The sequence below is a fragment of the Diospyros lotus genome, chromosome 15 (assembly GCF_014633365.1).
Source record: "Diospyros lotus cultivar Yz01 chromosome 15, ASM1463336v1, whole genome shotgun sequence".
Lineage (NCBI taxonomy): Eukaryota > Viridiplantae > Streptophyta > Magnoliopsida > Ericales > Ebenaceae > Diospyros > Diospyros lotus.
Window position 1 is genome coordinate 2,147,450 of NC_068352.1, and position 10,735 is coordinate 2,158,184.

General features: G+C 33.4%; 1 protein-coding gene across 1 annotated transcript; it reads right to left on the reverse strand.

Moving 5' to 3' along the window:
• Positions 1-9,270: 9,270 nt before the first annotated feature.
• LOC127791521 (heterodimeric geranylgeranyl pyrophosphate synthase small subunit, chloroplastic-like) lies at positions 9,271-10,309 on the reverse strand. Its single transcript, XM_052321442.1, has one exon. The coding sequence runs from the start codon at positions 10,248-10,250 to the stop codon at positions 9,384-9,386; it is 867 nt and encodes a 288-aa protein (XP_052177402.1). The 5' UTR covers positions 10,251-10,309; the 3' UTR covers positions 9,271-9,383.
• Positions 10,310-10,735: the final 426 nt, after the last annotated feature.

Here is a 10,735-nt window from a genome sequence, read left to right on the forward strand (position 1 = left end):
TCCACTATTACTAAAATGATTTCTAGTAACGTTATCCGAGTTAATTGAATGTAAAATATTAACAAAATCGTCAATTAGTGCAATGGATGTCACTAGGTGACTATTGATCAAGTGTTCTAACTATTTACTAATCATGAACATTGAACCAAGGTGATGTTATGATATTATTTTATCCAAATAAAAGTAAATTTCTTAAATAATAATTTAATTTTGGGCCTATTCGATAATAAGGAAAATTGGATGGCAACAAAAAAAAAAAATTATTTAATTTTATTTTTGGGTTTAGTTGGCCCATCGAGTTTAGTGGGGCAACTAAACCGGGATCAAGTTTCATTAGCCCACCAAACCTTGTTATCGAGTTTAGTGCCCAACAAAATCCAATTATTTTTTTTTTCAATTTTTTTATTTTTTTTATTTTTTCTTTAAATCTACGGGTTCCACTATTACTAAAATGATTTCTAGAAACGTTATCTGGGTTAATTGAATATTGAATGTCAACAAAATCGTCACTTGGTGCATGGGATGCCATTAGGTGACTATTGATCAAGTGTTCTAACTACCTACTAACCATAAACATTGGACCAAGATGATATTATGATATTGTTTTATCCAAATAAAAGTATAATTCTTAAACAATAATTTATTTTTGAGCCTATTAGGTAACTAGGAAAACCTCATGACAAAAAATATAAAAATAAAAAATGCTTTAATTTTAGTTTTGGGTTTAGTTGGCCTACTAAACTTGGATCAGGTTTCGTTGGCCCACCAAACTTGGTCACCGGTTTTAGTGCCCGACAAAGCCCGATTATTACTTTTTTTCATTTTTAAATTTTTTTTCTTTCAATCTATGGATTCCACTATTACTAAAATTATATCTAGAAACATTATCTGGGTTAATTAAACATAGAATGCCAACAAAATCGTCACTTGGTACATGGGATGTCATTAGGTGACTATCAATTAAGCGTTCTAGCTACCTATTAACCATGAACATAGGACCAAGATGATATTATGATATAATTTTATCCAAATAAAAGTGTAATTTTTAAACAATAATTTAATTTTGAACCTATTAGGTAACTAGGAAAACCTCATAGCAAAAAAAATAAAAATAAAAAATGGGTTAATTTTAGTTTCAGGTTTAGTTGGCCCATTGGGTTTAGTGGGCCAACTAAACCCAAAACGGGTTTTGTTGGCCCACCAAACCCGGTCATCGGGTTTAGTGCCCGACAAAGCTTGATTATTTTTTTATTTTTTTCTTTCAATTTATAGGTTCCACTATTACTAAAATGATATCTAGAAACGTTATCCAGTCGACTGAATGTAGAATGTCAACAAAATCGTCACTTGGTGCAGAAGATGCCATTAGAAGACTATCGTTCAAGTGTTCCAACTACCTACTAACCATGAACATTGGACTAAGATGATATTATGATTTTTTTTTATCCAAATAAAAGTGTAATTTTTAAATAATAATTTAATTTTGAGTCTATTAGGTAACTAGGAAAACCTCATGGCAATAAAAATAAAAATAAAAATAAAAAATAGTTTAATTTTAGTTTCGGGTTTAGTTGGCCCATCAGGTTTAATTGGCCCATCAGGTTTAATTGGCCAACTAAACCCAGATCGATTTTCGTTGGCCCACCAAACGCAGTCATTAGGTTTAGTGCCAGAAAAAGCCCGATTATTTCTTTTTCATTTTTTTCTTTTAATCTATGGGTTTCACTATTACTAAAATGATCTATAGAAACGTTATTCGAGTTAATTGAACATAGAATGCCAATAAAATCGTCACTTGGTGCATGGGATGCCATTATGTGACTATTGATCTAGTGTTCTAACTATCTACTAACCATGAACATTGTACCAAGATGATGTTATGATATTGTTTTATCCAAATAAAAGTACAATTCTTAAACAATAATTTAATTTTGAGCCTATTAGGTAACTAGGAAAACGTCATGGCAAAAAAAATAAAAATAAAAAATGGTTTAATTTTAGTTTCAGGTTTAGTTGGCCCATCGGGTTTCGTTAGCCCACAAAACCCGGTCATCGGGTATTATGCCCGACAAAGCCTGATTATTTCTTTTTTCATTTTTTTCTTTCAATCTATGGGTTATATTATTACTAAAATGATCTTTATGAATGTTATCTGATGTTCTACCTTTGTGTTTAGTTTTGATGATGAAAAATAATACCTTATTTTATCCTTAAGTCATGAGTCAAGTTTATGGTTTTCAACAAAAATCAATTTCAAGTGCTTTGTTAAAATGAAAACCAAAAAGATTTATGATTTTCTATATTAGTTGGAGATTTGCAAAGTCAAGTATTTAGTCTTAAAAGAATCTCTTAAAATGATTTTCAAATTAGCTTTGAAATCATTAGTCAACATAAAGCTAAAATTGTTCTAAAGCAAAAGACCATCTTTAACATATATGTGTTTGATGAAAATCCAATCTTGAGTATGAAAAATCATTTATGTTAATCTCATACTTCAAAATAAGCTTTCATATTTTGAAACGTGCATGAAAGGTTTTGGCTTGAAACTTAATCGTATGAAAAATCCTTTAGTTCATGCATCATATCTTGAAACTCATTTTGATAACGTTTCAATATTTTTTCTAAGTCTGGAAGACTAGCATCTTATAAGGAGACATATATGAAAATGTTTCCTTTTTAGAAAACTAACTCCCGGTAATTCAATAGCTAACATTCATTAGTGATAAAATGATTTTTTAATGAATTTTTCAAGAAATAGAAAATGTATATCTTGGAGGTGGTAAAATCGTAAAATCCTAAGTTCCTACTAAAATTCAAATTCTACTTTTTATTCTTATGGATTTTGATTTTTTAGATATTTTTATTGAATCCAAATGGGGGGTACTTTCTTATTTACATTTATGTATTAAAGTAAATGGAAGGTAAAATATAAATTAAACAAAATGAGGACATTTACTTAAACTAAATAAATGTAAATATGTGGTGATGTTTTGTATTAATCAAGTGTGCTTCTCATGTTATCTGTTAAGTTTTCAGATTTTCCAAGAAGGTCGACTATGTTGTTTAGTGTTGTCGACTATGCATAAGGATAGTCGACTATGCTTATTCAGTCTGTCGACTATATCTTGCATCTGTCGACTATTTTTGCGTCTGTTGACTATTGTGAAAGGATAGTCGACTATGCTATTTCATCTGTCGACTATGTTTGTTCATGAATTTCAAAATTCTCTTTGTAATTTTTGATCTGTTAACTATGTATAAGGATCTGTCGACTATGAGATTTTTGTGTTATAAGATAGTCGACTATGCTTTTCTGTCTATCGACTATGGCTAGTTTTATTTGATAAAATAGTCGACTAACCTATTTGATCTGTCGACTATGTGTTTCACAGAAACTTACAACGACTAGTTTTTCAATCTCCAACGGCTAGTTTCTCATTCTCCAACGGTCACAAACGGCTTCATTTCTCTTCAATCTTGTGGGAAGCTTATATATACATATCAAGGAGATCAAGAGAAGGCTAATGGACGAGAATGAATTAGTTTGAGCTTACTGTTACTCTCGTTTGTATTTACAGTGATTGTGATTCAATTTTTTCTCTCTTCAAGGTTTTGATTTTAACTTGTATTAATTCATTCAAACCTTATTTTTATTGTGAGAGAACTTGTAACTAAGAGTGCCAACTCTTTTAGCATCTTGTTTACATTTGTATCACTCTTATTTTCCTAACTTTGTGCTAGAAGACTTGCTCGTTAAAGCAAGTGGCTGTAATTCCTAGCTAGGTGCTAGAGGGCTTACTTGTATAAGCAAGATGTTATAATTCCTAGTCTTAGACTAGAGGACCTACTTGGTTTAAGTAGGGAGTTTTAGTTGATGGTTTGAAAAATCCTTAGTGAGAAGTTAAGGTAGTGGATTAGACTTGGTTAAGCCGAACCACTATAAATCCTTGTGTTTTCTTATGCTTGTATTCTTTGATATATTTATCTTTCCAAGCATTTCTTTATTCCTCACTCGGTTCTCATATTTATCTTTGTTCATTTGTCATTTTTATGGTTTACGTTTTAAAATTCTAAAACCTCAATCTGTATCAAAAAAATTTTATTTTAAGTTCTATCAACTAAATTTTTAAAATAACCAATTCACCTCCCATCTTGGTGTGTGCCATAGCACCTACCCGTTCTAACATTATCCAGGTTAATTGAACGTAGAATGCCAACAAAATCGTCACTTGGTGCATGGGATGCCATTAGGTGACTATTGATCTAGTGTTCTAACCACCTACTAATCATGAATATTAGAGCAAGATGATGTTATGACATTGTTTTATCCAAATAAATGTGTAATTCTTAAACAATAATTTAATTTTGAACCTATTGATAATTAGGAAAACCTCAGCACAAAAAATATAAAAATAAAATATAGTTTAATTTTAGTTTCGGGTTTAGTTGGCCCATCGGGTTTAGTGCCCAACAAAGAAGGATTATTTTTTTTTCATTTTTTTTAATTTTTTACATTCAATCTATAGATTCCACTATTACTATAATGATTTCTAGAAACGTTATCCGAATTAATTGAATGTAGAATGTCAGCAAAATTGTCACTTGGTGCATAAGATGCCATTAGGTGACTATCGATCAAGTGTTCTAACTACCTACTAACCATGAACATTGGACTAAGATGATATTATGATATTTTCTTATCCAAATAAAAGTGTAATTTTTAAACAATAATTTAATTTTGAGCCTATTAGGTAACTAGAAAAACCTCATGGCAAAGAAAATAAAAATAAAAAATGGTTTAATTTTAGTTTCGGGTTTAGTTGGCCCATCGGGTTTAGTTGGCCAACTAAACCTGGATTGGGTTTCGTTGGCCCACCAAACGTGGTCAGCGGGTTTAGTGTCCGACAAAGCCCGATTATTTATTTTTTCATTTTTTTCATTACTTTCTTTCAATCTATGGGTTCCACTATTACTTAAATGATCTCTAGAAACATTATCCGAGTTAATTAAACGTAGAATGCCAACAAAATCGTCACTTGGTACATGGGATGCCATTAGGTGACTATTGATCTAGTGTTATAACAACCTACTAACCATGGACATTGGACCAAGATGATGTTATGATATTATTTTATCCAAATAAAAGTGCAATTCTTAAACAATAATTTAATTTTGAGCCTATTAGGTAATTAGGAAAATCTCATGGCAAAAAATATAAAAATAAAAAATGGTTTAATTTTAGTTTTGGGTTTAGTTGGCCCATTGGGTTTAGTGGGCAAACCAAACCCGGATCGGGTTTCGTTGGCCCATCAAACCCAATCATCGAATTTAGTGCCCGACAAAGCTTGATTTTGTTTTTTTTCATTTTTCATTTTTTTTTCTTTCAATCTATAGGTCCCACTATTACTAAAATGATCTCTAGAAATGTTATCTGGGTTAATTGAATATAGAATGTCAACAAAATCATCACTTGGTGTACGGGATGCCATTAGGTGACTATTGATCAAGTGTTCTAACTATCTACTAACCATGAACATTGGACCAAGATGATATTATAATATTGTTTTATTCAAGTAAAAGTGCAATTCTTAAACAATAACTTAATTTTTTAACCTATTAGAAAATTAGAAAAATCTCATGGCAGAAAATATAAAATAAAAAATGATTTAATTTTAGTTTTGGGTTTAGTTGGCCCATTGTGTTTAGTGGGGCAACTAAACCTGGATCAGGTTTCGTTGGGCCACCAAACCCGGTCATCGGGTTTAGTGCCTGACAAAGCCGAATTATTTTTTTTTTCATTTTTTTAATTTTTTCTTTCAATGTACGGGTTCCACTATTACTAAAATGATCTCTAGACATGTTATCTGAGTTAATTGAATGTAAAATGTCAACAAAATCGTAATTTGGTGCATGGGATGCCATTAGGTGACTATCGATCAAGTGTTCTATTACCTACTAACTTTGAACATTACACCAAGATGATGTTATGATATTGTTTGATCCAAATAAAAGTGTAATTCTTAAATAATAATTTAATTTTGAGCATACTAGATAATTAGAAAAATCTCTTGAAAAAAAATATAAAATAAAAAATTGTTTAATTTTAGTTTTGTATTTAGTTGGCCCATTGAGTTTCATTGGCCGGCCCACCAAACCCAATCATTGGGTTTAGTGCCCGACAAAGGCCAATTATTTTTTTTTTCAATCTATGGATTCCACTATTACTAAAATAACTTCCGGAAACGTTAACTAGGTTAATTGAATGTAGAATGCCAACAAAATCATCTCTTTGTGCATGGGATGCCATTAGGTGACTATCGATCAAGTGTTCTAACTACCTACTAACCATTTTCATTGAACCAAGAAGATTTTATGATATTATTTTATCCAAATAAAAGTGCAAATTCTTAAATAATAATTTAATTTTGGGCCTATTAAATAACTAAGAAAACCTCCTGACAAAAAAAAAAACAATAAAATGGTTTAATTTTAGTTTCGGGTTTAGTTGACCCATCGGGTTTAGTGGCCAACAAAGCCCAATTATTTTTTTTTTCATTTTTTTTAATTCTTTTCTTTCAATCTATCGGTTCCACTATTACTAAAATGATCGCTAGAAACGTTGTTCGGGTTAATTGAGCATAGAATGCCAACAAAATCGTCACTTGGTGTATTGGATGCTATTAGGTGACTATCGATCAAGTGCTCTAACTACCTATTAACCATGAACATTAGACCAAGACGATGTTATGATATTGTTTTATCCAAATAAGAGTATAATTAGGAAAATCTCATGATAAAAAAAGTAAAAATAAAAAATTATTTAATTTTAGTTTTGAGTTTAATTGGCCCATCAGGTTTCGTTGGCCCACCAAACCCGGTCATTGGGTTTAGTGCCCGACAAAGGCCGATTATTATTGTTATTATTTTTTCAATCTACAGGTTCCACTATTACTAAAATGATTTCTAAAAACGTTATTTGGGTTAATTGAACGTAGAATGCCAACAAAATCATCTCTAGGTGCAGGGGATGCCATTAGGTGACTATCGATTAAGTGTTCTAACTACCTATTAACCATTTACATTGAACTAAGATGATTTTATGATATTGTTTTATCCAAATAAAAGTGCAATTCTTAAACAATACTTTAATTTTGGGCCTATTAAGTAACTATGAAAACCTCCTGACAGAAAAAATAAAAATAAAAATAATTTAATTTTAGTTTTGGGTTTAGTTGACCCATTGGGTTTAGTGGGCCAATTAAACTGGGTTTGAGTTTCGTTGGCCCACCAAACCTGGTCATCGGGTTTAGTGCCCAACAAAGTCCAATTATTTCTTTTTCATTTTTTTTTCTTTCAATCTATCGTTTCCACTATTACTAAATGATCTCTAGAAATGTTATTCGGGTTAATCGAGTATAGAATACCAACAAAATCGTCACTTTGTGCATGGGATGCCATTAGGTGACTATCAATCAAGTGTTCTAACTACCTACTAACCACGAACATTGAACCGTGATGATGTTATGATATTGTTTTATCCAAATAAAAGTGCAATTTTTAAACAATAATTTAATTTTGGGCTTATTCGGTAATTAGGAAAACCTCATGGCAAATAATAATAATAATAATAATAATAATAATAATAATAATAATAATAATAATAATAATAAATGGTTTAATTTTAGTTTCGGGTTTAGTGCCCAACAATGCTCGATTATATATGTTTTATTTTTTTCTTTCAATCCGTGAATTCCATTATTACTAAAATGATCTCTAGGTAACTAGGAAAATCTCATGACAAAAAAATAAAAAATGATTTAATTTTAGTTTCAGGTTTTATTGGTCCATCAGGTTTAGTTGGCCAACTAAACCACGGTTCGTGTTTCATTGGCCCACCAAACCTGATCATTGGGTTCAGTGCCCAACAAAGCCCAATTATTCTTTTTTTTTCATTTTTTTATTTTTTTCTTTCAATATATCGGTTCCACTATTACTAAAATGATCTCAAGATATTCGGGTTAATGAGCATAGAATGCCAACAAAATTGTCACTTGGTGCATGGGATGCCACTAGGTGATTCTGGATCAAGTGTTCTAACTACCTACTAACCATGAACATTTGACTAAGATGATGTTATGATATTGTTGTATCCAAATAAAAGTGCAATTTTTGAACAATAATTTAATTTTGGGTCTATTCAATAATTAGGAAAATCTTATGGCAAAAAAAATAAAAATAAAAAATAGTTTAATTTTAGTTACGGGTTTAGTTGACCTATCGGGTTTAGTGGGCCAACGAAACCCGATTCAAGTTTCATTGGCCCACCAAACTCGATCATCGGGTTTAGTGCCCAACAATGCCCGATTATATGTTTTTATTTTTTTCTTTTAATTCGTGAATTCCATTATTACTAAAATAATCTCTAGGTAATTAGGAAAATCCCATGACAAAAAAAAATAAGAAGTGATTTAATTTTAGTTTCAGATTTTGTTGGTCCATCAGGTTTAATGGACCAACTAAACCTAGATCGGGTTTCGTTTGCCCACTAAACCCGATCATCGAGTTTAGTACCCAACAATGCCCAATTATTGTTATTTTTTATTTTTTTTCTTTCAATTCGTACATTTTATTATCATTAAAATGATTGGTAGTTATGTTTTTCTTTCAATTTTGTGGCGGTGTTACAGGCGTTTGGTAGTGATGGTGGTGGTTTTGCACAACGGTGGCAGTGTTTTAGGTTGCTACAATGGTTGTGGCTTTGGGGGTTTGTTGGAAAATGTATTTTGTTGTGTTTTCAAATGTTGGGATTTTTTGGTCTTTTGATGTTTTTGTTTTCATTTTGAATTCTTAAATAAAGTATTGATGTGAAAGATTAGATGGTGGGGTCAAAACTAGTAAAGTGGCTATAACATATTAACATGTAATTAATTTTTTTGGAAAGGACAAAAATATTTTTTTCTCGAAAAGCGATTAAAAATAAATTTTATATTTTAGCGATTAAAGGCTTTTTGATAATTTTGAACCCAGACAAAGTTATGACTTTATTTACGAGAATGCATGTTTGATTTTTCTCTTTTTTTCATTGTACTCTATTTTGATTTTTTTTATGAACATGCGTATTATAATAAATGAACAAGTCGTTTTGAGTGATGTAATAAAATGTCTCTTAATTTCATATTAATTATTCGTACAAATCAAGTAATTTTTAAAATTTATATTAATATATATTATATTAATTTTTTAATAAAAATATGAAAAAATAAAAGAAAATTTGAATTATAATAAAATTTATTTATAATTTAATAATTGCGATAATAAAAATTGGAATATACTAATTAATTTATTGCAAAATATAGAGTTTAAAAAATAAATTGTAATATAAATCACGAAACACGAAGGTTGGCCTCAACGAGACTGGCCAACGGCTCTATCTCCCTGCCATGCAACCCGTACAACTGCTTGAGAGCTAGCTGCCTCATCTCAGCCGTCCGTTCCTCATCATCTCCGCGCGCAATAATCTCATGAATCATCCCCACGTAAAGCCCGTACGCCCTCAGCCTCTCTATCTCCTCCTCGCTCGCCCCGCCCAGGATCGCCCCGCACGCCGCCCCGCACGCGTGAAGCTCCCCTTCCTTCTTCTCCCACGCATGTGCCGCCGACTGTTCTTTCCCTTTTATCTCCTTGTAGCGGCCGCCGATGAAGCCTTGCGGGCCTATCGCACGTGTGATCTCGACTATGGCACGTAGGACCCGGTCGGAGTCTTTCCTGGCAGGGTCGACCGAGCGTGCGAGCAGCTCCAGCGCGAACGGCACGATTCCGTCGCCGGTGAGGAGCTCTATGTTCGGGCCGTAGGCGTGGGAGGTATGCGGGTCGGGCTGTGTTTCTCCGGAGAGCTGGAGGTGCTCGTGGGTGCGGGCGGCGGCGTGGACCAGGTGGAGGGCTGAAGCGGCGGCGACGGTGGCGGCTTGGGTGCGGTCACCGCCGACGAGCTCGCAGGCGGCGAGGCAGAGGGCGGGGGCCTTCGTTCGGTGGTGGGCGAAGACGAGGTGGTGCATGGGCTCGAAGACAGTGGCCGGCGGCCGGACGGTGACGGTCTTCTTGAGATGGGCGTCGATGTCTGCTTCAATAGCGGCCCAGTAGGACTGGTGGCTCTGCTGGGGCATGGCGACGGTCATGAGGCAGTGCGGTGGTAGCGGAACGCCGGGGGTTGGCTTGGCGAGAGAGGAGAAGTGGCTGAGAGGCGTCGCCATTCTGTGGGAGAGAGAGCTTAGCAAATTAAGCGAAGTATGACTGTATGGTCTCCATCCTCCAAGAAACACTCATTTTTATACTGATAATGCGTTTTGTTCGCATTGCATTGACGTAACGTTGATATTTACAAAATCAAATTAATTTTTTAAGTAATTAATAATATTTCTTATGAAATTACAACTTTTAAAGTATTTATAGTTTATAAAAAATAATTATTAATTTCTTAAAAAAATACTTATAATTGATGTGACACCAACTGAAATTACTAGAATACTCCTACGCGCTGATAGTTTCACCTGCCACGCGGATCACCTGAGAGACCGACACGTGGCAAGTCAACACTCCGGAGCGAAGCCCAGGAAGTTCGGGTCGAACCGCAAGACTCGTTCCAACTTGACCGAAATTCTCGAGAGTCGTGCCCACTCATCTCGGGTATCCCAAAACGGGTTCGCCTATAAAGGACAAGGATTCTCGTTAGGTACAT

Coding starts and splice junctions, on each gene's coding strand:
- LOC127791521 (XM_052321442.1), bottom strand. CDS start 10,250: ATGGCGACGCCTCTCAGCCACTTCTCCTCTCTCGCCAAGCCAACCCCC.